Here is a 26676-nt window from a genome sequence, read left to right on the forward strand (position 1 = left end):
TAAACACATTTTCCATTTGGAATTGTTTAATTTATGAACCACATTAACAAATCAGTTCAACGATGAAAATGAATGAAGAGAAAGTCACAAACCATTGTGGAATTGAATCGTACACTAATAGTTGTTCAAGTTAGTTAGAACTTCCCCATAGAGCTAAAAGATAGCAGGACATTGTTTTACCTACTTAAAATGACCTTTGCTTATATACATTTTACAATTGAGAGAAAACACTTTTCATTTTGAAATGTTACACACACAAAACCGCCGTTAGTATCTATAGTACACAATCAGAGCACACATCAATATCAAAAGACTGGTCCCACACCAACTGCACCGGCTCTTTGTACAGCTGTTAATGACATTTCAAATACTGTAGGTTATTCTGTAGTTCACAGAATATGGGCTCATATTCTGACATAATTCAATTACAGAACAACAAGCATACTTGCCAAGTCAAAAAGCTATAGCCAACTGAAATAAAAATGCATTTCATTGTCTCTAGCATGCAAACATTTTTACGACCATACATTTGTTCATTAATTGTGGATTCAAACATCCACTCGTGTACAGAGTGCTGCGTTGTGCTATTGCAATGCAAACCAGAGTTCAGGCTTTTGCATACATAACTTTATTACAAAAGCAAGTTATGAAAATATTAAATGCACCACAATGCAAATCATTCATTGTACAAAGACATTTAATAAATGTCTGATTTCACCCATGCATCTGCATTGTATAATGTCCTTACTAATAGATGTGCCAGATGAACAGATCAACAGAATATTGTCCAAATGTTCAACATGAGCCAATATTGATTTGTAGATCCTTTATGTTGAGAAACTAATTGAAGAAACTAATTGAATAGTGATGTTAAAATCAGATTTAAAATAAGCTTGAGAACCAAATTATTTAATGGTAGTATTTGGCATCTATCATACAATATTTTCCAAAGTCAATATCAAAAGGTCCACAAGTCTACACCTGTATTTCTCCCTCCAGGAGGCTGCCAGCGTCTAGCCTGAAGACCCCCAGCCCAGTCTCTGAGACCACCGGGGAGGCGTTGGGGGTCCGCAGCGTGAGCACAGACAGCGAGGGAGAGAAACTGGGCGTCATGGCAGATGGGGTGAGCCCTGTGTTCCTGGCCAGGGGCGCGTAGGCGTACTTGGGGTAGGAGGGCCTCCGGGTCAGGGTGTGCATGCTGCTCAGGGGCATCCGGGGGGGCACGGCTCTGAGGCCTGGCTGCGCCACGCCCGTGATGAGGGGTGGTGGATGCATGAGACAGCAGGCTTCGGACGCCAGGCCCTCGTGGCCCCCCTGGAGGTCCTCGTCGGGCAGCAGGCTGATGTCGGTGAAGACTGAGGCCAGTGTGTGGTAGCGCGGCTCCCAGTCCAGCAGGTAGTCCCAGCCATAGCTGCCCCGGAGCTGCTCCTCCGGACACAACAGCGAGCTGAAGGAGCCGTCCACAGAGGCCTGGCTATCCGAGAGAGGGACGTAGCCCCTCATGCTCTCCTCCATGTCTCTCACCCTGACCCGCGGCAGCATCCCCTCCCCCCCTCCCTCCTCTTTGAAGGTGTGGAGGCTCTCGGAGCTCTGCATCCCTGTGGCCAGACATGTGCTGGAGACCGTGGTTATGACCGTTCCTGGGTTTCCATCCTCTGAATGGCAGGAAAGCTGGTCCGAGTCCTTGGGCAAGCCAGAGTCAGGGACCCTTCTGCTCTTAGCCGAGTCGGCCCTCTTGCGGCACGGGTACTCATTGATCATCTTGATCTCATGGTCCTCAGCCGTCTCACCTTCTGCAGAGCCGCGGCCGCTTGAGTCAGAGTTCCGGATAGGGAGGGATATCTCCCTCTTCACTCGGATGGTGATGGGCGCCCTCAGCTCCCGCAAGCCGATGCCGTTGTGCTGTTGGGCACCGCCGGTCCTGCCGAACGTGCCAGTGTTTAGGTTGGCTGCGAGGGCAGCGGCCTTCTTGATGGCGGCCTCTTTGGTCTTGTACCTCAGAACAAGGGCCACGAAACTGACGAGTAGGAGAAGGAAGATGGCCAGCGACACGCCCAGAGTGACTGTCTGGACACCGAGGGCCACCCCGACCAGAGCTTCAGCCGAATTGGAGATATTGACTGTTACCAGGCTGGTGGTGGACCTGGAGTCCATTCTGGGACTGCCGGCTGTCACCAAGAGCTCCACCACGTCTTCGTTGGAAAAACTTCCTCTCTTGCGGTACACTGGGCCCGAGACGAACACTGCGCCTGTTGTTTTGTGGATGGAGAACAACTGTGAGGGGTTGACAAGGGAGTACTCCACCATGCCATCCAGGCCTCCGTCATGGTCCATGGCCATAACATGACCAACCGTCTGCCCCGCCTTGGCATTCTCTGGGAGAATGAAACGGTACTGCCTCTGGGTGAAGACAGGACTGAATTCGTCTGCCCCTTCGATGGCCACCTGGACCCGCACGGTGGCCGCCTGTTCGCCTTTGTCCCTGGCCTCCACTATGAAGCAGTAGTCGCTCTCCCGCTCGAAGTCAAAGGTTTGCCGGGTGTGGATGTCCCCAGTGAGGCTGTCAATGGCAAAGGCCTCCTTCCTATCAGGGCTGCCACTGCCGTAGTCCATGAAGCAGGAGGACATGATGGAGTAGGTGAGCTGGCCATAGGGCCCAGCGTCTTGGTCGATGGCATGGACTGAACAGGTGGGGGTGAAGGCAGGAAGGTTCTCCGGCACCGAGCAGTTGACTACGGGGAAGATAAAGTAGGGTGAGTTGTCATTCTCGTCCAACACCATAACAAAGACCACGGTGAAAGCTACTTTACGGTTTCCGGGTTCGCCCCCGTCGGAAGCCTGGACAGTCAGTGCGTACTTGGAGTCTTCCTCGTAGTCGAGACGGTGGTTGACCTCCAGGGCGCCGGTGTGGGGGTCTAACCTGAGGTGACCCTTGCTGTTGCCTGAGATGATGTCGTACCGGACCAGACCGTTGGTTCCGCGGTCAGGGTCCTGGGCGGTCACCTGAACCAACCTGGTCCCTGCAGGGCTGCTCTCACTGGCCTGAGCATGGTACTCTGCGCTGACAAAAGCTGGCACGTTGTCGTTGACATCCGCTACGGTCACCACCACGACCGCCGAGCTGTTGAGCGGAGGCGAGCCACGGTCAGAAACTATCACTGTCAAGATGTAGCCCTCAGTGGTTTCACGGTCCAGGAGTTGGCACAGAACCAGACTCCCAGCAGTCCTCTGCTGGCTCTCTGTTTCAACCGCACCTACCTCTATACAGAACCTCCTGTCCTCGTTGCCACTGGCAATGACAAAGTCCAGGTGGGTGTTTTCGTACTCCCAGTCCAGGTCCTCTGCCCAGAGGGTCAGCAAGGTGGTGCCGACGGGGGTATCCTCAAGCGGGCTGACCGTGTAAGCGTCATGCTGGAAGAACGGGGTGTGGTCATTGGCATCCAGGACCACAATGTCCACGGAGGTGACTGTAGAGCGGACTGGGTCGCCCCAGTCTCTGGCCTCCACCAGGAGCTGGATCACGTTACCGTTGGTGACATACTTCAAGGGCTTGTTGGTGAACACCGACCCTACAAGACAAATGGATTTGGAGTTAGCCATCGTCTCCGATTTGAAAACAGTGAAAAACATCTTAGTGTTTTTAATCAACTGAAAGTGCTGCAGGTCCTTTAGATATCGCTTTATTCCTATGCAGAATTTAAAAGCGCATTCAAAATAAAAATGTTATAATTAGACAAACACTCAAACTGATCTATTTTAACATCGTCTAATGTAGGGTTTCAGCTGTCCACTCAGTCTACAGCTACCATGAGGGAGGCTTTACCATGCTGCCTGTCGATAACGCACAGCTCTCTAGCTGTTATTATGGTAAAGAACACCCTATCAAATAGAGCAAAGTTGGTGGTTTGCCCCTTTAACCAGGAAAGTCCCTGGTGATTGAAACTTTTTTTTTTAATACAAGGGAGACCTGGCAACCTGTACAGTAGAATAATATCACTCACTACCTCATGAGTTGCAGCCATAGCTTAGTCTAGGAATCTGAGCGTAATTACATTTCTCCAGCCCCATTCCTCAGCTTTATAGCAAACCGAGTAGCGGGGCCGCCTTTTGACTGAAATCCAAATTCAGGATTGTGTCTTTAATGCTCTCTATAGAAGTGCATTCTGTAGGCTTTTTGCTGAAGTTTCTTTTGAGAATGTTTAACTATCTAATGAGTTTACTGATGTGAGCACAGTAAATTGAGACTGAAAACGAGCAAGATTGGTATTTTTCATTACATAGAATCGAGCACTACTGTATAGTCAATCAGTTTGGGATATCACCCGGCCTCCTGTAATATTGAAACTTATCTTGAAACACATAATTAACATAAGTTAAAACATGAGTGCTGGAAACATGAGGAAACACAAAAGAACGAGCCAGTATCTAGTTTCTGGTTCGAGTTAGGATTAAGACACGATTCTGAGAGGCTCAATTCTAATATTGACACCAATCAAAATTTCACATCCCATTAGTTACTTGCACCACAAAACACGGAGAACACATTTCTCAGATGTTACTTTCGAGGGCCAGTGACATTAATAAGGTGGCCCCAAAAAAATATGTTTCAAGAAAAAAAAAAAAGAGTTTGAGAATGTAGTATTCTCTTTTAGCCTCGTCGCGTTCAATTAGTCTTCTTCACTTGTCGGGTTGGGGAGGGCGAAGACTTTGCTTCCCGAGGACTGGATATTACAGGACAGACCCGGCTCTGAAGCAGACCTCTATATTAGTGACCTCTCATCAGCAATCTCTCCCACTCACCCCTTCTTTTTTCTCTCTCCCCCTCCACTGCACTCCTTCACACATCCAAGCCCATAAAAAGAGAAAGGATGGATGGAGAAACTGATGCTACTGACAGTGTGAATACTCTGAATAACCCTTGATGTGTAGAACCATGCAGAACTGGGCATATACTTACGGTTGGCGCAAACCCCCATTTCTTGGCCAACATGTGTAAAATAAGCGTGTCGCGCCAGAAAAATGTGATTTTAAACAAGGGAATATAAAAGATTAATATGAAAACTGGGCTACCAGACAGTCTTAAGACGTGAACCTTGGAAAGCATGTGGCGGTAACTTTTCTTCTCCTACTACATTTTGACAGTCAATCGTAGGAATTAAGAGAAGCACATTTTGTAGTTTCGCGGGAGGATTAGGCCTATTTCTTCAAGACCTAGCAGCAGCTATATAGATTCAGCCTTGGAATTTGATTGACTGACTCGTCCTTGTACTCGTCCTTGGACTCTGGGTATGATTGGGATAATGGTCCTGGGTCCATTAAAAACATTTTCACTAGTCCTCTGCCAAGAGTTTGCACTTTAGAGACTTCGTGCCTAAATAAGTTCTTCCATTGTTACCTTTCAATTTGATTCAAATTGATTTCGAATGGACTGGATGGAACAGTAGTTAGGGCCGTAGTCTCTGGTACGCATACTGTATGTACACGTCGGCATTGGGTGATATCCGGCCTACACATTCTTCACAATGACACATTCTCCCTCCAATCTCGGTCATAATTTCTCTCTTCAATAAAAACACTAAAGTAAATATATTTTGTAATTAGAACAGGCGAGTTGACTATATCTGGCTAATTCTGATGAAAGCTATTCATTTAATTTGAATCTAATTGGTTAATCTAATAGTGCTTACCGTTGTCTGGGTGTATATAGAAGCCGTGTAGAGGTGACGAGAGGAGTCTGTAGCCGAGTTTGCCGTTAAGCCCAGAGTCTCGGTCCGTGGCAGCCACAGTCAGGATCAACATGTTGGCAGGAGACAGTTCTGGCAACTTCACCTGATGGTGCAAACAAACAAACAAATCTCATGTCAATTGCCAGGAAAAATGACATGCATTTATAAACATCTCATTAAGGACTCAAGGAGAACTTGGAGTCACAAGACATCACTGAGGGAGTACAATGGTGTCAAATGGATAGATCAGACATTGTCCAACTTGACATTCAAATCCCCTCATCCTCTCAGTGAGTCAGTCATGTTAACATTTTAAACAACTTCATTTCTGCCTCCTATATAATCATGTTTTGCTAATGTGGAAAGGCTCACCACAAAGTAGAAGTGTGTGTGGAGGGATTTGTGTTCCATAACTATAACTTTGTCTTGTAACGCATCATTAGTGAAATACAAAATTGATTGCAGTTCTAGCTACCTGGTAGGAGTCCTGTGAGAAGACGGGCACGTTGTCATTTACATCCAGCACTTGAACCAGGACCTGGGCCGTGGTCTGGTGGAGGGAGTCCGAGGCCCACACCACCAGCCTGTGCGTCGTCTGTTCCTCATGGTCAAGCATCTGTGTCAGGGTCACCACGCCCGTGTAGCGGTCAATGGCAAAGCTCCCGGCAGTGCTGGCATTGTCCAAAAAACTGTAGGTCACGGTGGAGCTGAGGTCCACATCGTTGGCGCTTACCTCGGTCACCATGTAGCCCACTGGGAGGTCTGGTGACCAACAAGATAACAGTGTAAGAAGTATTTAGTACCAAATAGTCTATATAGTCAAACACACACAACTTGTTAGGGGGTACTGATCTGGCCTGAGCCGAAGAGCAATTGTGTGTACAGGTCGTACTTATCTACCTATCTCTACAGGTATTTAGTATTACAAATTAAACCGAAACATTATCTTAAGTTGACAATTCTCTTGGAAATCTCTATCAATCAATACAATCTTCTGCTATAACACCTAATTCAACTAATCATAAAAACTTTGGCTAGCTGAATCAGTGTGTCAGTGAGGGGCTGGGAACAGCCCTATGAGCAAAATACATTGGAAAGACATTAAAAATACATATTTTGGTTGGATGTACCGATTTCAACTAATTTTGCTCATTGGGTGGGCTTGTCTCCCAAGCAATTTGTTTCAGGAAGTGATCTTCACTCCTTCAGGACAGTGGCATAAGGATAGAGCTTTGCCTCAGGCACAACAGCCTGTGGGACTGTTACGAGGGACTTCATCCTTTCAGCGCCAGCTACCAAATCTTGGCCTACTGTGAAGATGATTTAAATAAATAAAATACTTTTAGATTAGAAAATGTAGACCGAAAATAGTTACCCCCATTGGCCCTGGTCAAAAGTAGTGTACTGTAACAGGAAAAGGGTGCCATTTGAGAGGGGTGTTGTCTTACTCTCTGCCATGACCACAGGCTCCATGGGGGGAATAGCGGGACTGTTGTCGTTGATGTCCACCACCTGGACCCGGACGGTGGTGATGCTGCTAAGGGGAGGGCTACCCCTGTCTGACGCCTGCAGTACCAACCTGGGAAAACAACACCACAAGGAAACGCACACCATTACATTACTAGGACTCCAACTAGCCAGTGTAGGTAGAAGACAGAGATCGATTGACATGTACTGTATATACTGAAAAATATATATAAAAATATATATAAAACGCAACATGCAAAGTGTCCCATGTTTCAAGAGCTGAAATAAAAGACCACAGAAATGTTCCATATGCACAAAAAGCTTATTTCTCTCCAATTTTGTGCACAAATCAAATCAAATTTTATTTGTCACATACACATGGTTAGCAGATGTTAATGCGAGTGTAGCGAAATGCTTGTGCTTCTAGTTCCGACAATGCAGTAATAACGAACAAGTAATCTAACTAACAATTCCAAAAAACTACTGTCTTATACACAGTGTAAGGGGATAAAGAATATGTACATAAGGATATATGAATGAGTGATGGTACAGAGCAGCATAGGCAAGATACAGTAGGTGATATCGAGTACAGTATATACATATGAGATGAGTATGTAAACCAAGTGGCATAGTTAAAGTGGCTAGTGATACATGTATTACATAAGGATGCAGTCGATGATATAGAGTACAGTATCTACGTATGCATATGAGATTAATAATGTAGGGTAAGTAACATTATATAAGGTAGCATTGTTTAAAGTGGCTAGTGATATATTTACATCATTTCCCATCAATTCCCATTATTAAAGTGGCTGGAGTAGAGTCAGTGTCATTGACAGTGTGTTGGCAGTAGCCACTCAATGTTAGTGGTGGCTGTTTAACAGTCTGATGGCCTTGAGATAGAAGCTGTTTTTCAGTCTCTCGGTCCCAGCTTTGATGCACCTGTACTGACCTCGCCTTCTGGATGACAGCGGGGTGAACAGGCAGTGGCTCGGGTGGTTGATGTCCTTGATGATCTTTATGGCCTTCCTGTAGCATCGGGTGGTGTAGGTGTCCTGGAGGGCAGGTAGTTTGCCCCCGGTGATGCGTTGTGCAGACCTCACTACCCTCTGGAGAGCCTTACGGTTGAGGGCGGTGCAGTTGCCATACCAGGCGGTGATACAGCCCGCCAGGATGCTCTCGATTGTGCAGCTGTAGAAGTTTGTGAGTGCTTTTGGTGACAAGCCGAATTTCTTCAGCCTCCTGAGGTTGAAGAGGCGCTGCTGCGCCTTCCTCACGATGCTGTCTGTGTGAGTGGACCAATTCAGTTTGTCTGTGATGTGTATGCCGAGGAACTTAAAACTTGCTACCCTCTCCACTACTGTTCCATCGATGTGGATGGGGGGGGGGGGGGTGTTCCCTCTGCTGTTTCCTGAAGTCCACAATCATCTCCTTAGTTTTGTTGACGTTGAGTGTGAGGTTATTTTCCTGACACCACACTCCGAGGGCCCTCACCTCCTCCCTGTAGGCCGTCTCGTCGTTGTTGGTAATCAAGCCTACCACTGTTGTGTCGTCCGCAAACTTGATGATTGAGTTGGAGGCGTGCGTGGCCACGCAGTCGTGGGTGAACAGGGAGTACAGGAGAGGGCTCAGAACGCACCCTTGTGGGGCCCCAGTGTTGAGGATCAGCGGGGAGGAGATGTTGTTGCCTACCCTTACCACCTGGGGGCGGCCCGTCAGGAAGTCCAGTACCCAGTTGCACAGGGCGGGGTCGAGACCCAGGGTCTCGAGCTTGATGACGAGCTTGGAGGGTACTATGGTGTTGAATGCCGAGCTGTAGTCGATGAACAGCATTCTCACATAGGTATTCCTCTTGTCCAGATGGGTTAGGGCAGTGTGCAGTGTGGTTGAGATTGCATCGTCTGTGGACCTATTTGGGCGGTAAGCAAATTGGAGTGGGTCTAGGGTGTCAGGGAGGGTGGAGGTGATATGGTCCTTGACTAGTCTCTCAAAGCACTTCATGATGACGGATGTGAGTGCTACGGGGCGGTAGTCGTTTAGCTCAGTTACCTTAGCTTTCTTGGGAACAGGAACAATGGTGGCCCTCTTGAAGCATGTGGGAACGGCAGACTGGTATAGGGATTGATTGAATATGTCCGTAAACACACCGGCCAGCTGGTCTGCGCATGCTCTGAGGGCGCGGCTGGGGATGCCGCCTGGGCCTGCAGCCTTGCGAGGGTTAACACGTTTAAATGTCTTACTCACTTCGGCTGCAGTGAAGGAGAGACATTGTGTTTACTTCTCTGCTAATGAGCATTTCTCCTTTGCCAAGATAATCCATCTACCTGACAGGTGTGGCATATCTAGGAGCTGATTAAACAGCACGATCATTACACATGTGCACATTGTGCTGGGGACAAAAGGCCACTAAAATATGCAGTTTGGTAACACAACACAATGCCACAGATGTCGAATGTTTGAGGGAGTGTGCAATTGGCATGGTGACTGCAGGAATGTCCACCAGAGCTGTTGCCAGATAATTTAATGCTAATTTCTCTACCATAATCCGCCTCCAACATTGTTTTAGAGACTATGGCAGTACATCCAACCGGCCTCACAACCACAGACCATGTGTAACCAAGCCAGCCCAGGACCTCCACATCTAGTTTCTTCAACCACGGGATCGTCTAAGACCAGCCACCTGGACAGCTGATGAAACTGAGGAGTATTTCTGTCTGTAAAAAACTCATTATTATTTTTTAATTTTTTTTATTTTTTTATTTCACCTTTATTTAACCAGGTAGGCTAGTTGAGAACAAGTTCTCATTTGCAACTGCGACCTGGCCAAGATAAAGCATAGCAGTGTGAGCAGACAACAAAGAGTTACACATGGAGTAAACAATTAACAAGTCAATAACACAGTAGAAACCAAAGGGGGAGTCTATATACAATGTGTGCAAAAGGCATGAGGAGGTAGGCAAATAATTACAATTTTGCAGATTAACACTGGAGTGATGAATGATCAGATGGTCATGTACAGGTAGAGATATTGGTGTGCAAAAGAGCAGAAAAGTAAATAAATAAAAACAGTATGGGGATGAGGTAGGTGAGAAAGGGTGGGCTATTTACCAATAGACTATGTACAGCTGCAGCGATCGGTTAGCCGCTCAGATAGCTGATGTTTGAAGTTGGTGAGGGAGATAAGTCTCCAACTTCAGCGATTTTTGCAATTCGTTCCAGTCACAGGCAGCAGAGTACTGGAACGAAAGGCGACCAAATGAGGTGTTGGCTTTAGGGATGATCAGTGAGATACACCTGCTGGAGCGCGTGCTACGGATGGGTGTTGCCATCGTGACCAGTGAGCTGAGATAAGGCGGAGCTTTACCTAGCATGGACTTGTAGATGACCTGGAGCCAGTGGGTCTGGCGACGAATATGTAGCGAGGGCCAGCCGACTAGAGCATACAAGTCGCAGTGGTGGGTGGTATAAGGTGCTTTAGTGACGAAACGGATGGCACTGTGATAGACTGCATCCAGTTTGCTGAGTAGAGTGTTGGAAGCCATTTTGTAGATGACATCGCCGAAGTCGAGGATCGGTAGGATAGTCAGTTTTACTAGGGTAAGCTTGGCGGCGTGAGTGAAGGAGGCTTTGTTGCGGAATAGAAAGCCGACTCTTGATTTGATTTTCGATTGGAGATGTTTGATATGAGTCTGGAAGGAGAGTTTGCAGTCTAGCCAGACACCTAGGTACTTATAGACGTCCACATATTCTAGGTCGGAACCATCCAGGGTGGTGATGCTAGTCGGGCATGCGGGTGCAGGCAGCGACCGGTTGAAAAGCATGCATTTGGTTTTACTAGCGTTTAAGAGCAGTTGGAGGCCACGGAAGGAGTGTTGTATGGCATTGAAGCTTGTTTGGAGGTTAGATAGCACAGTGTCCAAAGACGGGCCGAAGGTATATAGAATGGTGTCGTCTGCGTAGAGGTGGATCAGGGAATCGCCCGCAGCAAGAGCAACATCATTGATATACACAGAGAAAAGAGTCGGCCCGAGAATTGAACCCTGTGGCACCCCCATAGAGACTGCCAGAGGACCAGACAGCATGCCCTCCGATTGACTCGGCCTGGCTCCCAAGTGGCTGGGCCTATGGCCTCCCAGTCCCACAAATGGCTGCGCCCCTGCCCAGGCATGTGGAACCCATAGATTAGGGCCTAATGAATTTATTTAAATTGACTGATTTCCTTATATGAACTGTAACTCAGTAAAATTGTTGAAATTGTTGCATTTATACACTGCTCAAAAAAAAAAAAGGGAACACTTAAACAACACAATGTAACTCCAAGTCAATAACATTTCTGTGAAATCAAACTGTCCACTTAGGAAGCAACACTGATTGACAATACATTTCACATGTTGTTGTGCAAATGAAATAGACAACAGATGGAAATTACAGGCAATTAGCAAGACACCCCCAATAAAGGAATGGTTCTGCAGGTGATAACCACAGACCACTTCTCAGTTCCTATGCTTCCTGGCTGATGTTTTGGTCACTTTTGAATGCTGGCGGTGCTTTCACTCTAGTGCTAGCATGAGACGGAGTCTACAACCCACACAAGTGGCTCGGGTAGTGCAGCTCATCCAGGATGGCACATCAATGCGAGCTGTGGCAAGAAGGTTTGCTGTGTCTGTCAGCGTAGTGTCCAGAGCATGGAGGCGCTACCAGAAGACAGGCCAGTACATCAGGAGACGTGGAGGAGGTCGTAGGAGAGCAGCAACCCAGCAGCTGGACCGCTACCCCCGCCTTTGTGCAAGGAGGAGCAGGAGGAGCTCTGCCAGAGCCCTGCAAAATGACCTCCAGCAGGCCACAAATGTGCATGTGTCTGCTCAAACGGTCAGAAACAGACTCCATGAGGGCCCGATGTCCACAGGTGGGGGTTGTGCTTACAGCCCAACACCATGCAGGACGTTTGACATTTGCCAGAGAACACCAAGATTGGCAAATTCGCCACTGGCGACCTGTGCTCTTCACAGATGAAAGCAGGTTCACACTGAGCACGTGACAGACGTGACAGAGTCTGGAGACGCCGTGGAGAACGGTCTGCTACCTGCAACATCCTCCAGCATGACCGGTTTGGCGGTGGGTCAGTCATGGTGTGGGGTGGCATTTCTTTGGGGGGCCGCACAGCCCTCCATGTGCTCGCCAGAGGTAGCCTGACTGCCATTAGGTACCGAGATGAGATCCTCAGACCACTTGTGAGACCATATGCTGGTGCGGTTGGCCCTGGGTTCCTCCTAATGCAAGACAATGCTAGACCTCATGTGGCTGGAGCATGTTAGCAGTTCCTGCAAGAGGAAGGCATTGATGCTATGGACTGGCCCGCCCGTTCCCCAGACCTGAATCCAATTGAGCACATCTGGGACATCATGTCTCGCTCCATCCACCAACGCCACGTTGCACCACAGACTGTCCAGGAGTTGGCGGATGCTTTAGTCCAGGTCTGGGAGGAGATCCCTTAGGAGACCATCCGCCACCTCATCAGGAGCATGCCCAGGCGTTGTAGGGAGGTCATACAGGCACGTGGAGGCCATACACACTACTGAGCCTCATTTTGACTTGTTTTAAGGACATTACATCAAAGTTGGATCAGCCTGTAGTGTGGGTTTCCACTTTAATTTTGAGTGTGACTCCAAATCCAGACTTCCATGGGTTGATAAATTTGATTTCCATTGATAATTCTTGTGTGATTTTGTTGTCAGCACATTCAACTATGTAAAGAAAAAAGTATTTAATCAGAATATTTCATTCACTAGGATGTGTTATTTTAGTGTTCCCTTTATTTTTTTGAGCAGTGTATTTTTGTTCAATATAGAAAAACACTGAGTATACCAAACATTATAAACACCTTCCTAATATTGAGTTGCACCCCCTTTTGACCTCAGAACAACCTCAATTCGTCAGGCCATGGACTCTACAAGGTGTTGAAAGCGATCCACAGGGAGGCTGGCCCATGTTGACGCCAATGCTTCCCACAGTTATGTCAAGTTGGCTGGATGTCCTTTGGGTGGTGGAACATTCTTGATACACACAGGAAACTGTTGAGCATGAAAAACCAGCACCGTTGCAGTTCTTGACACACACCTACTATCATACCCCGTTCAAGGGCACTGAAATCTTTTGTCTAGCATGTAGGATTAGATACACACAACTCACAATACATTGCCATAGCAAGTGACAACTCTAATAGTAGCGTAAAGTGTAATGTAAGATAGCGTACTTGTAAGAGGAAGTGATTTCCCGGTCTAGAACAGTGTTGGTGGCAAGGATCCCGCGCACAGAGTCGATGATGAATGCCTCGTTTTGGTTACCAGACAAGATGGAGTAATCAATCTGACCATTCACACCGCTGTCCGCATCAGAGGCAAACACCTACAACAGGAAGAAAGGCATTATAGAGTTAGGAAGCCTATTTATACATAAAACAACAAAAAAAGACACAATAATGCTATGCATTTGGTATATGAAATGGATTGTAATGCTTTTTTTTTTTACAGCCATGTTTCAATCAATCAATTAAAGCAAAAGCAAGAGCCCAGTGCCCAGGAAAAACACCCGAGATGGAAGAAACCTAGAGAGGAACATAGCTCAAAAGAAACTGATTGGTAACGACAAATTATGTTTCTGCCTTAGCTCAAAATGACAAAGTAACAACTCGATTGGCTGGCCTCCAATCCATACCTGCATGACGTAGGTGTTGTGTACCTGGCCTTCCCACACGGCCGTGCGGTAGTGGCCCTGCTCAAAGGCCGGCGCATTGTCGTTGACGTCCTGCAGCATGACAGTGACCCGGCAGTGGGCTGTGCGCATGGGGCCGCCGTCAGCCAGCACCACCAGGTGGACCCTCCGGTTGGCCTCGTAGTCTAGACTGGCCTGGTCCCACACTGTGATGTCACCTGGGAGAGGGGTGGAAAGACAAAGAAAGCGAGAAATAGAGGGAACAGAAAGATAGGGATTTAGCGAGCGAGCGAACAGAAAGAGACAGGAAAGTGGGAGAAGAGATGGAGGGAGAGCGTGAGCGCAAATGAGAAAGATTGTATGATGGATGTACGATAAAAAGTTCATAGAATTCACAGGGAGTTACGTTGCGCGTGCGCCTATTCTAGCACCATGTTGCATCCATGTTTTGCAGTTGTGCATTCAAAACATATGTACACATTCCATTAACAACTTGATTCCTCTGAGTATCCAAACAAGAATGTAATCTGGACTTTGATGTTCCCCCCCACCCGTTCCACTTCAGCCACACTGCGTATATAGGGGCTCAGGGAGAGTTTGGGCCATAATGAATCCATGCTGGTTAAGGCAAGCAGTCCATAATCCACAGCAAAGCCTGTGTATGCGTCCCGCAAGACACACAATTCCCTATATAGTGTACTGTGTTTGAACAGAGCCCTATGGGCCCTAGTCAAAAGTAGTGCACTACATAGGGAATAGGGTTCTATTTGGGATGCAAGTCCAGTTCTCTGAACAGGGGGATATGGGAAAACAACCTCGACTGCTGTAGTAGACGATGCCTTCAATAATCCTAAAAGGGGATTTCCACATGATAATTTGGATAGCCACTCTAGCGTCGCCCTCATGTGCGTGCTAGTGTAGCACATGGGGATGTGAGACACATACTCCACAGACTTGAGAGTCCCGCTTGTGTAGCCTCATTAGCTAGCTTTTGAGGTGGCGCGATCGGCTAAGATGCTTGAGGGAGGACAGTCATGTGTGAGGCAGAGGTCCCGAGTTTGTGCCAGGTATGGTCCGAATCAGTAGGAAGTGGTACTCACTAAGCAGCGTGACATTGTTTACACAAGCAAGCAGGCTAGGCATCTACAGACAATCCAGTAGGGGCTGGAAACTATAGTGCAGGAATCATCAACTAGATTCAGCTGCGGGCCGATTTGTTTCTTGAGCAGATGGTCGGGGGGCCAGAAGATAATAAAAAATTATTTGTAGACTGCAAACAGATATGTTTGTCTAAAACTATTATTTATATTTCAAACCTTGTATACGATCATGTCTCTTTGTGCGTGGGAATAGATTTCTGAAATAAGTCACTGAGCTGATTTACTCGTGTTTTTACACCCTATTCACGCTCCCTCGTCCAAGCTCGCATTGCCCAACGGTCTCCCCGTCCTCTTCAGTTCCTTCCTTTGTTCATCGGAAATGAAATGAAATGAACGAGCGTGCGAGAGAGAGAGAGCGATGGTCCAAAGGGATTGAGAGGCTAGTCGCACTAATTGGAAGAAAAAGGAGTAAAGTCTTGTTTGGGAAAGGGATCTGAGGAGTCTGGAATGCCGGGGTTATTAGCCTGGATGGAGATATGGGGTTAGTAGCCTGGATGGAGATACAGAAAACTAGACAGATGGATGCAGGGATAGGCAGAGGTTCTGGCTTTGGTGTGTCCCTGGAGTCTCAAAATTACCTGCAAAACGAACAAGGAAGAAAAGACAAGCATGGTTTTAAGTTCCTGCTGCAGGCAACTAATGGAAGAATCTTAGCTGGCTTATGCCAACAAGCACACTGGAGCCTAAGCTATGTCTATGATTCCAGCCTCAGAGAAGTGTTCTGTGAGGAGAACAAGTCATTTCAGGGTTTTAAATGTACTTATTGAAGATTAGGACAGTGAAGAGACAAAAAAGGTGGGAGAAATTGTGAATCAAAAAGGTGGATTTAAACACATTCTGACTCTGGTATATGTGTGCCGGGGATGGTGGCACTAACCACTGGACCACATGAGAAATATAGTTTAGTATTGGAAAGGTTCATACCCGTGTGTCGGTTGATGGCGAAGGCGCCGTTCTCGTTGCCGTTGAAAATGCTGTACTCGATTTGCCGTCTGTCGTCGGTCTGGTCGTGAGCCACCACGTTTCCCACCCACGCGCCTGAAGGTGAAAGGAGAAGAGATGGAAAAAAAGATAACTCTCAATGGCTTTTAGCCCTAACCTGAACTCAAAGGGTTTGATAGATAGCGTGATGCCAGTAAATATTTTGGATAAAGTATTGAACATACACAGCAGACTAAAGTGTTTGATTGAGCCTGACTAGAGAGCCAGACAGGCTGGGATCCAACTTTTAGGACTATTCAATTGTCTCCATTGCAGCAGCCAAGTTCAATCAAACATAGATATGATAGAAAACAAATATTAGTTGAAACCAGATCTGGTACATATCAATGCACTTGTCTTGAATAGTTGTTCATATACTGATATTAGAGCAGTTCTTCCGTACCAGTTTTGCTGTTTTCCACCACAACTGCTTCGTAGAGCGTCTCAGTGAAGTGCAGTGGCTCGTCCTCTACCTTCACGTGAATAATGACCAGGCAGGTAGAGGTGAGAGCTGGCCTCCCCTGGTCTGCAGCCAACACCTGCAGGTTAGCACCCAAGAAACTCTGACTAATGGAACCATTCAATCGTATGTCTCCCGATTTACCGTTGATGGTGAAAAAAGGGTTGTTTTCCACCAAGCTAAACCACACAGTCCCGTTCGCACCACGGTCACCGTCCACTGCCGTCACCGTGGCGACAATCTTGTTTGGGATCGTCTCCACGGTGACCCAGCCGACAATGGGGTTCTCCGTGCAGACGGGCGCGTTGTCGTTGGCATCCTCCACCTGCACGGTAACCGCGGTGGCGGAGCTCCGTGGACCTCTGGCGCAGCCGTCGGTGGCCACGGCCCTGAAGGTGTACTGAGCACGGCTCTCCCTGTCCAAGGGCCGGGTGGTCCGAATTACCCCCGTGGTGGGCTCTACCGAGAAGGCCCCCAGGGTGTCCTCGGCCAGAGAGAATGTCACCTCGCCGTTGGGACCCTGGTCCGGGTCTCGGGCCTCCAGACGCAGCACTTCGGCCCCTGCGGGGAGCCCCTCAGCCAAGGAAGAGCGATAACTCTTGCGGTGAAACGATGGACTGTTGTCGTTCTGGTCAAGCAGGAGCACCAGGAGCTGGGTGGAGGAGCTGAGGGGGGAGGGTTGGCCGCTGTCGCTGGCCTGGATGCAGAGGGTGTAGCTGGGCCGCTCCTCCCGGTCGAGGGCCCGCATGGTGCTGACGGCGCCCGTGGTGGCGTGGATGGTGAAACGCCCGCCGTAGTCCTCGCCTGGAGGGATAAGTCAATACACTCCGGTTAGATTAAATCTGGTTGAAACCACCAAGTAATTTTCCACTGAAACACTGAGGTGCTCCATTTAGGAATCTCACCCTGTATGGCGTAGGTGATGGTGCCGTTGGCTCCGTGGTCTGGGTCCGAAGCCTGGGATGTGTGGATGACCCCGGGGGGCAGGTTCTCTGGCAGGCTAAGCTGAAAGGAGGCCTGCATGAACTCGGGGACATTGTCGTTGTCGTCCAGCACAGAGCATAGCACCGTGGATGTGCTGGAGAGGGGCTGGACGCCGCTGTCCCGAGCCTGGACTGGTGAGGGGGACGAGGGAGATGATGCAGAGGGACAACAGGGAGAGGAAGGTGAGGGGTTAGGGAGAGGGTGATAGTTTAGGTCCTGTTTAAATAGGGTTGCAAAATTCCTAGATTTTCCAGAAATCCCAGTTGGAAGATTCCCAGAATCATACGGGAACGATGATTTTAAATAGGAATTTGAGTTGTTTGTTTGAATATTGTTCAAACTTTCTTCATAAAATTTGTGTCATTTTGGAGACTTATCCAGAGTGACATGCAATCAGTGCATTTGACAAAAGTAGGTAAGACGGCCATATATCACGATCACTGCAAGTAAGCACTGCTCGAGAATAGCCGCGGTTTTATGAATAGATAGTACTAGTGAGAATAGAATAAAAACGCAACAGTGTGGCACCCCTCCTTGATGTGATAGCTGAACTAACATTTGGAAAGGTGGGAGCAAGGGATCAACTTTGTGGTTTTCACCACTTCAGTCGAATGCTCTTTTTTCCCCCACAAACATCGGCTCCTTCACAGATTTTCTTTATTTCATGAGTTCTACGTTTTGTATCCTTCAGATTTAACAGACCAACAACTTAGCAAAATAAACTGTCCTTTGAAAGTCATAACTGAAGACCTACCTCTTTCACAGCTTCTCTCTACATTGTACAAACATCTTATACTGCCCACCCACCCCTCCCCCCCCCAAAATGCTGATATGAAACAGATATTTTTTTCAGGGTTCATTTTCCCCCTTGTTTTAATCTGACCGTACCAGTGGAAAATTGGCCCGACGTCTCTTGGTATTTCACAATCATCACCGGGTCGATTCTGGCACGACTTCAAATCACGGCTTTCCTGTGATTATATTTCCTTAGATTTTAATTGTTCAAACTCCCTCCAGACTGTACAAATATCGTCATGTGAACATCTGAAAGCAGTTTATCACAAAATATTATTGCATATTTTGGATGTAATTGTATTCTTGTAAAGAGGGGGGGGGCTGGGGAGCACACGAAAAATACCCTAGTCCAAGGCATGAAACAGTCCGTGGAACATGAGTCTACCCACAAAGCTGAGAGTCTTAAATAGGACCCTATTCCCTATAAGCAGTGCACCATGTAGGGAATCAGGTACCATTTTGGACGTACCCTTGTAACGTCTAGCCTCAACATAAATCAAATCTGGTGAATAATGTTGCTTTCAAAAAGTGGGTAGACCGAGTTCTTTATGACTCTGGCTGTGAACCATATAACAACAAAAAAGAGATTGAAAGAGGGCGAGAGAGCAGAGGCGAGAGTGAGCAAATCGCGAGAGAGGGACAGCTCAAGAGAGCGAGGAAGGAGTGAGCACGAGAAAGCAATAAAGAGGGGGAGAGAGAAGGAGCAAGAGGGGGGGGGGGGAAATCTAGATATTTTATTAAGCCCTATGGTGGAAACAGATGTGACAAGCTGAGAGGTGCACTAAATGAGAGAGGACTGCCGTATGGGATAACTGTCTCCACATATCGCATGGTGGGGCTTTTAAATATTAGTGAGTTGGATGCAAAGGATTCACTTCAGGCACCAGACAAGGCCCAAAAGTCCTCGTCATTTGCATGAAGAGAAGGAGATGATCGGGGACGTACAGTACCAGTCAAAAGTTTGAACACCTACTCAATCAAGCGTTTATTATTTTTACTATTTTCTACATTATAGAATAATAGTGCAGACATCAAAGCAATGAAATAACACATATGGAATCATGTAGTAAACCAATTTATTTTTAACGAATCAAAATACATGCCAAGAGTACAAAGCTGTCATCAAGACAAAGGGTGGCAACTTTGAAGAATATTATATATTTTGATTTGTTTGGCACTTTTTTTGTTTATTACATGATTCCACATGTGTTATTTCATATAGTTTTGATGTCTTCACTAATTATTCTACAATGTAGAAAAGAGTAAAACATAAAGAAAAAACCGTGGAATGAGTAGGTGTTCAAACATTTGACTGGTACTGTACACTTTAATTACCTTGACTAACCCGCACATTGACTCTGCACCAGTTCCCCCTGTATAGAGCCTCATTACTGTGATTTTATTTTGGCTCTTTAATTATTTTACTTCAGTTTATTTGAGTAAATACTATAAGAGACTTATTTTTGTAAGTATGCATTTCACTGTAAGGTCTACACCTGTTGTATTCGGCACATATGACAAATACAATTTGATTTGAAAATGGTGCTACAATTCCACTCTAGCTGATATTCTCAGATATGCGCCCCCCCGCCACCCCAACTCTGGACATCGCTGAACTGCAATCCACCCTTATACAGTCTTCAGGTGGAACTTTCTCACTGCAGAGAAACAATTTATTAAATATCAACCAACTAAATTGAGTTTGGCTAATTATTTATGTTACTGATATACGCACGAGTGTGTGTATTGGGGTGAGCATTGATTGACAAAATGCACTATGACTGTTAGAACTACAGAAATATACTGTAACTTTCATGGTAATTCAACAGTTGTTGAAAGGTGCAGTGCATCTTCAACTTTTCCAGAGCCTCAATGAACCAACCACAAGCCAGTCCGTTCACACACACAAAAATAATCATTCAAGATTCACTCAATGCCGCCATTTACAAAAAAGTACAGAGGATGTCACTGCTACCTGAAATGAAAGTGACAAACTGCACATTTAACAGTAATGAGTTGCTGTGTGTAATGTGTAGAACCTCTGAGGGTGAAGTGCTGGTGCAGCTCCCTGTCCAGTTGGGAGGTGGTACTCAGCTCTCCAGAATGGGGGTCGATGGAGAAGAAGTCGTAGCCCGGCCCGGGCAACAGGCTGTACCACACCGCAGCATTCTCTTCTGTGGTAGAGAGATGGATGGACAGTGTTGGTTACAGGTGGAGTACTGTTCACATCAATATCAGATGCATGGTACACAAAATAATAAAATATTACAAATACTTCCAGTGTTTGCTTGAGCCTGCCTTGAGTGCCAGATAGGCAGGGTTTGGACTTTTGGTTCCATTGTGCCACACAAGCTCAATCAAGCAGAAATGAACTATTTGAAAGAAAACATTATTTGAACTCGGGTCTGGCACACACACGAAAATAGTATCAAGGTTGAGGGCACGTAGCCATGGCACCATCCGTCCAGCTCATGGTTTGAATCAAAGGCATTCAAAACAAGGAACATGTAATAAATAGGACATTGTTCAATAAATGGCAGGTATGCGCATAAAAACCATCCATTTCAATATTAACAACCCTTGCTACGGCTAGTCTAGTGCTCCAGCCTCCAACATTTCCCACCAAAATTCACTCATGCTTTCCATCAAAACCAATGAACTACTTTTTTCTTCTGGCAATATGATGGATGATAACCCAGCAAATTCCACTTGGCTCCTTTTAGACATCTTGGGTTGTGTCCTAAACAGCATCCTATTCCCTTTATAGCACACTACTTTTGACCAGATCAAAAGTAGTGCACTATATACAAAATAGGTCAAATGAAGTGCACTACGCCATTTGGGACACACTCACACTTGAAGTTTAGGGGCGCATTAATAAACATTCGGCTCTGATGTCGCCATTTAGCATCTCGTTAGGTCAGCCCATGTACGCGTCCCAAATGGCAGGGAATACGGTGCCATGTTTAGGGGCCCGTCTGGAGAGAAAGAGGCGTTTGGGACAAGGGGCCTTATCTGATTCCCAGATTGAAACCAGTGCTAACAGGGGTAAATCACCTCAAGATATGATCCGTCACTTAAATAAAGGAAGAAAAAAAACGAATGAAAATATTTAGCTAACCTTCACATGAGCCCCACCAAGTGCTGCGGCATGATTCAATGCAAGTGGATCACCCCCATGCACAACAACCTTGAACACCCCCCCCCAATCATCTCACTCGCCTCCTCCTAATCCCAGGCAACAAAACAGATAGGTACATGTCCAATAGGAAACACTTGTTTTCCATTGCAAAACATTTTGCTACGGCGTGCCCTAATGAATACAACCCAGATTGGTGGTTTCGAGGAAGAACAGGGAGAGGTGGCAGTAGGGAAAGTGCTGCTAGTAGAGTACCAAACAGATACAGACTGATGTCCCTGACCTAGTTATAGCCCTCCGCCCTCCCGACAGAGGTCAGGTGGTAGAGCAGACCCATCAGGCACCAGCCAGAGCAGGTCTTCGCATGTGGTTCACATCACCACACACTTTCACGGGACAAATATAACTCAACCACTAATTGTCAGGGGTGACTGTGGGGTATATTCTCTTCCCTGTCTAGCGGCCCCGGTGATTACAGTGGACTGTTTTGTACAGTTATCACACACAAAAGTTCGGGGTCACTTAAATGTCCTTGTTTTTTAAAGAAAATCTAATTTTTTGTCCATTAAAATATCAAATTGATCAGAAATACAGTGTAGACATTGTTAATGTTGTAAATGACTACTGTAGCTGGAAACCGCAGATTTTATACCGAATATCTACATAGGCGTACAGAAGCCCATTAACAGCAACCATCACTCCTGTGATCCAATGTCACTTTGTGTTAGCTCATTCAAGTTGATAATTTTCGAAGGCTAATTGATCATTAGAAAACCCATTTGCAATTCTGTTAGCACAGCTGAAAACTGTTGTCCTGATTAAATTAATAAAACTGGCCTTCTTTTAGACTAGTTGAGTATCTGGAGCATCAGCATTTGTGGGTTTGATTACAGGCTCAAAATGGCTAGAAACAAAGACCTTTCTTCTGAAACTCGTCAGTCTATTCTTGTTCTGAGAAATGAAGGCTATTCCATGAGAAATTGCCAAGAAACTGAAGATCTGGTACAATGCTGTGTACTACTACCTTCACAGAACAGCGCAAACTGTCTCTAACCAGAATAGAAAGAGGAGTGGGAGGCCCCGGTGCACAACTGAGGACAAGTACATTAGAGTGTCTAGTTTGAGAAACAGACTCCTCACAAGTCCTCAACTGGCAGCTTCATTAAAATGTACCCGCAAAACAACAGTCTTAACGTCAACAGTGAAGAGGTGACTGCGAGATTCTGGACTTCTAGGCAGAGTTGCAAAGAAAAAGCCATATCTCAGACTGGCCAATAAAAATAAATGATTAACATGGGCAAAAGACACTGGACAGAGGAACTCTGCATAGAAGGCCAGCATTCCGGAGTCGCCTCTTCACCGTTGATATTGAGATATAAAAAATATATACTTGTGGGAACATATTGAAAAACATCACATATTTCTGCTATACTATAAATTGTACAACAAAGTGAAGAGAAACAAGAAAAACAGTCACGCAAAATGTCAGTAAAAGATTGTAAACTCGGGGAGAAAATAAAGTATTATTTTGTATTTTCCACCAATAAAACTACCATGTTATTACTTTTATCACCAAAAAATATAAGATGGGCACAGTTGAAGTCAGAGGTTTACATACACCTTAGCCAAATACATTTAAACTCAGTTTCACAATTCCAGACATTTTATCCTAGTACAATGTCCCTGTCTTGGTCAGTTAGGATCACCACTTTATTTTAAGAATGTGAAATGTCAAAATAATAGGAGAGAATGATTTATTTCAGCCTTTATTTCTTTCATCACGAGTATTTGGTAGCATTGCCTTTAAATTGTTTAACTTGGGTCAAACATTTCAGGTAGACTTCCACAAGCTTCCCACAATAAGTTGGGGGAATGTTGGCCTGACAGAGCTGGTGTAACTGAGTCAGGTTTGAGTCATTATCAGCCCAGAGGACATTTCTCCAAAAAGTGCAATCTTTTTCCCCATGTGCAGTTGCAAACCGTAGTCTGGCTTTTACATGGTGGTTTTGGAGCAGTGGCTTCTTCCTTGCTGAGAGTGTCCTTTCAGGTTATGTCGATATAGGACTAGTTTTACTGTGGATATAGAAACTTTTGCACCCGTTTCCTCCAGCATCGTCACAAGGTCCTTTGCTGTTGTTCTGGGATTGATTTGAACTTTTCGCACCAAAGTACGTTCATCTCTAGGAGACAGAACGCATCTCCTTCCTTAGAGGTATGGCGGCTGTGTGGTCCCATGGTGTTTATACTTGCATACTATTATTTGTACAGATGAAGGTGGTACCTTCAGGAGTTTGGAAATTGCTCCCAAGGATGAACCAGACTTTTGGAGGACTACAGATTTTGCCATGATGTCAAGCAAAGAGGCACTGAGTTTGAAGGTAGGCCTTGAAATACATCCACAGGTACAAGTCCAATTGACTCAGATCTCAAATAGTCTATCAGAAGCTTCTAAAGCCATGGAATTTTCCAAGCCGTTTAAAGACACAGTCAACTTAGTGTATGTAAACTTCTGACCCACTGGAATTGTGATACAGTGAATAATAAGTGAAATAATCTGTCTGTAAACAATTGTTGGAAAAATCACTTGTCTCATGCACAAAGTAGATGTCCTAACCGACTTGCCAAAACTATAGTTTGTTAACAAGAGTTGAGTTGTTGAAAAACACGTTTTAATGACTCCAACCTAAGTGTATGTAAACTTCCGACTTCAACTGTACCTAAAGCAAGGTTTGGAGTGAAGTACTGAACAACCAGTCGCTCTTTCTCCTCACAATTTCTCCAACACTGAAGCAAAAGCCAAAGATCAACGCCAAAAATAAATAAATAAATATATATAAAATACAACTTTCCTCAACTTAATTGTGGGACAGATGGAGAGAGAACAGCCATTGAGGGACGCCACAGATTCAGGCCACTCCGGAGAGAGGTGATTGGAGGAGACAGATGAACACTCAAGGCCTATTAGCACAGATGGTTGGGATTATGGACTCATCGTCGGTGGGACCTTTCACATCTCCTGGAGGAGCGGGGGCTTTCGGTCTGCTTGCTTTTCTTAGAGACTGTTCTCACCCCCAAGAATGTCTCACGCACACATACACCCACATGGACGCACGCTGAGACACAGACACACACCACCTTGGTGTTTAAAAAGAGCACACACCCTCCCTTGCTTCACCTTCTTCCTCAACTTTCAATATTTGGGAGAGCAATTAAGAAACGTGGTTTGGGGGACGGCGGGCTACTGCAGGGAAAAGTGTTACAATAAACAAGGGATAACGTGTGGATGTGCGAACGTGATTAAGTTGGGTCGTGAGTGTAATTCGGTGGGATGTATGCTTGAACTAGCCTGTGCAGAGAGAAAACAGAAGACAAGATCAGGGGAGCGCACTGCGGCTCTCCCTCAATTTCAATCAAACCCAAAGGATGCATCCCAAATAGCACCATGTTCCCTATGTAGTGCACTACTTTTGACCAGGGCCCATAGGAAATATGGGCCCATAGTGCATTATGTAGAGGACAGAGTGCCATTTGGGAAGCAACCCAAATGGAATGGGACCAACAGAGAAGTAGAAATTCTTGACCTGTCAGGCCTCTAGGGCTCTACTGAAAACTCACAGATTGAGGAGGATTGTCAGTTAATGGCACCCCTGTCAGTGTGATATACTGGTGATTGACATGAACCATGTATGGACAGGGGGTGAAAGGGAAAATGGGGGGGGGGTTTATGGTAGACTTGTGTGGCTTACCACATAGTTGCACCTACTTGATACTTATTTGAGATCTCAAATGTTTCCATAAGCTTCCTGGGTCTTTTCTGCTGTAGATACAGTACGTCATATCAAAAATAATTTTACCTACCATAGGACAGTGAACAGTTTGAGAGAGCAACATAAGAATCCAATTTGAGTATAAAAAAAATGTCCCAAACTGCAATCCAAACCATAGCCAACTTGGTTATATTATCAAATGCAATTTTATGGTCAGGATTTTGGGTTAGAAAGGATAATCAGCAGTATTTGTTGACCACTAAATCGCAGGATGGATCTGTCTCAGCACAACTCAGCCATTGGTTGTTGGGGATGGGGAGAGGTGGACGGAGCCGATAACAGTGCTGTGTTTGGTGTCCTCCCTTCACGGAAAAGAGTCGCATAAGGTCTCTCAAAGCAGAATTCATATGCTGATGCTGCCACCTAGAGGCCAAACGGACATACATACATGTGACCACTGTGTAAATCTAAACTGTGGATGGGTTTGTCTACAATGAGTGATGTGGGCTCTAGGTTATCTAGAGAATTAGGTTGGGTGTTTGATCCTGGGTCGATTCATAAAAACTCTAAAAATGGGACCTAATGCCTCGGCTTGGCACGAGGAGAGGAGATGGATTGGGGGTAAGGGGGTAGGTAAAGGCCTTGTGATCTCCAGGGGGTGTACTTCTACACCAAACTGCCTTATGGTACAGAAACATGAGGCTCCTTCCCTATAGACCATTTTGGCATGGACAAAGCTTACTTCTTCCTTTGAGATGATGCGCTAGCTAGCGCAGAACAATATCTCCTATAAATAATTGAAGCACTTCAAATGGAGAGAAATCTGTGCAACTTGTTTTTCTGCTCTGTATTCTCCATCTGAACTGAACAATGAAACACAATTTGAAAAAAATAACAGTATCCAGAGTGCTACGTACCGGAGTCCTTGTCTGTGGCGGACACCGTGACCACGCTCTCCCCAGGCTCTCTGTTCTCGGCAACGCTGGCTGTGTAGACGTCCTGCTGGAACAGAGGCGGCTGGTCGTTCACATCCCCTACCTCCAGTATCAGGGTCTGGATAGAGGAGAGGGAGGGGAGCCCCTGGTCCGAGGCCTGGATGGTCAGGGAGTGGGAGGTCTGGAGCTCATAGTCCAGAGGGGATGCTAGGTACAGCAGACCTACGGGGGGAGAAGAGGCGAGTTGAGACTGATGTACTGTGGCAGTGTTCCCCTGCCATTGTATTGATAGGGCGGGCCACTACCTAGCGCTGCTACCCCTAAAAAGATTCAGTGTGTCTGAAGGGATCAGTTAGAGCAAGGCGCAGAATCGAGCCATGATCACATAATGAGCAGTTGTTTAGGATGCAAAGTGATTCGTAGATCAGGGATTTATTTGACAATTTTTGATGTCAGAGGATCTGGATGTTTGCCTGGCTACCCAGACTCCTTGCTCTTTGCAAACGCTACGCCCAAGGACATTGGTTTTATTCTTCACAATGGGTTTGGAT

The 26676-nt window shown here is 46.2% G+C and overlaps 1 protein-coding gene across 3 annotated transcripts in view; it reads right to left on the reverse strand.

Moving 5' to 3' along the window:
* Window positions 1–26676, reverse strand: part of dchs2 (dachsous cadherin-related 2) — a 58294-nt gene continuing 31618 nt past the window's right edge. Inside the window, exons 10-21 of one of the 3 annotated variants that reach the window (XM_031837619.1) lie at window positions 26108–26347; window positions 20324–20458; window positions 17411–17620; window positions 16449–17309; window positions 15989–16102; window positions 13908–14122; window positions 13447–13598; window positions 7175–7305; window positions 6202–6488; window positions 5688–5829; window positions 2811–3569; window positions 1–2732 (exon numbers count right to left, since the gene is read on the reverse strand). In XM_031837619.1, the coding sequence (XP_031693479.1) occupies window positions 976–2732; window positions 2811–3569; window positions 5688–5829; window positions 6202–6488; window positions 7175–7305; window positions 13447–13598; window positions 13908–14122; window positions 15989–16102; window positions 16449–17309; window positions 17411–17620; window positions 20324–20458; window positions 26108–26347 (5003 nt within the window). In that variant the 3' untranslated portion in view covers window positions 1–975. Of the gene's footprint in view, window positions 3570–5687; window positions 5830–6201; window positions 6489–7174; window positions 7306–13446; window positions 13599–13907; window positions 14123–15988; window positions 16103–16448; window positions 17310–17410; window positions 17621–20323; window positions 20459–26107; window positions 26348–26676 lie in introns of all 3 variants that reach the window. The other 2 variants (XM_031837620.1, XM_031837618.1) reach the window with 2 other exon arrangements.

This window comes from Oncorhynchus kisutch, linkage group LG12, assembly GCF_002021735.2.
Source record: "Oncorhynchus kisutch isolate 150728-3 linkage group LG12, Okis_V2, whole genome shotgun sequence".
In the NCBI taxonomy this organism is placed as follows: Eukaryota; Metazoa; Chordata; class Actinopteri; order Salmoniformes; family Salmonidae; genus Oncorhynchus; species Oncorhynchus kisutch.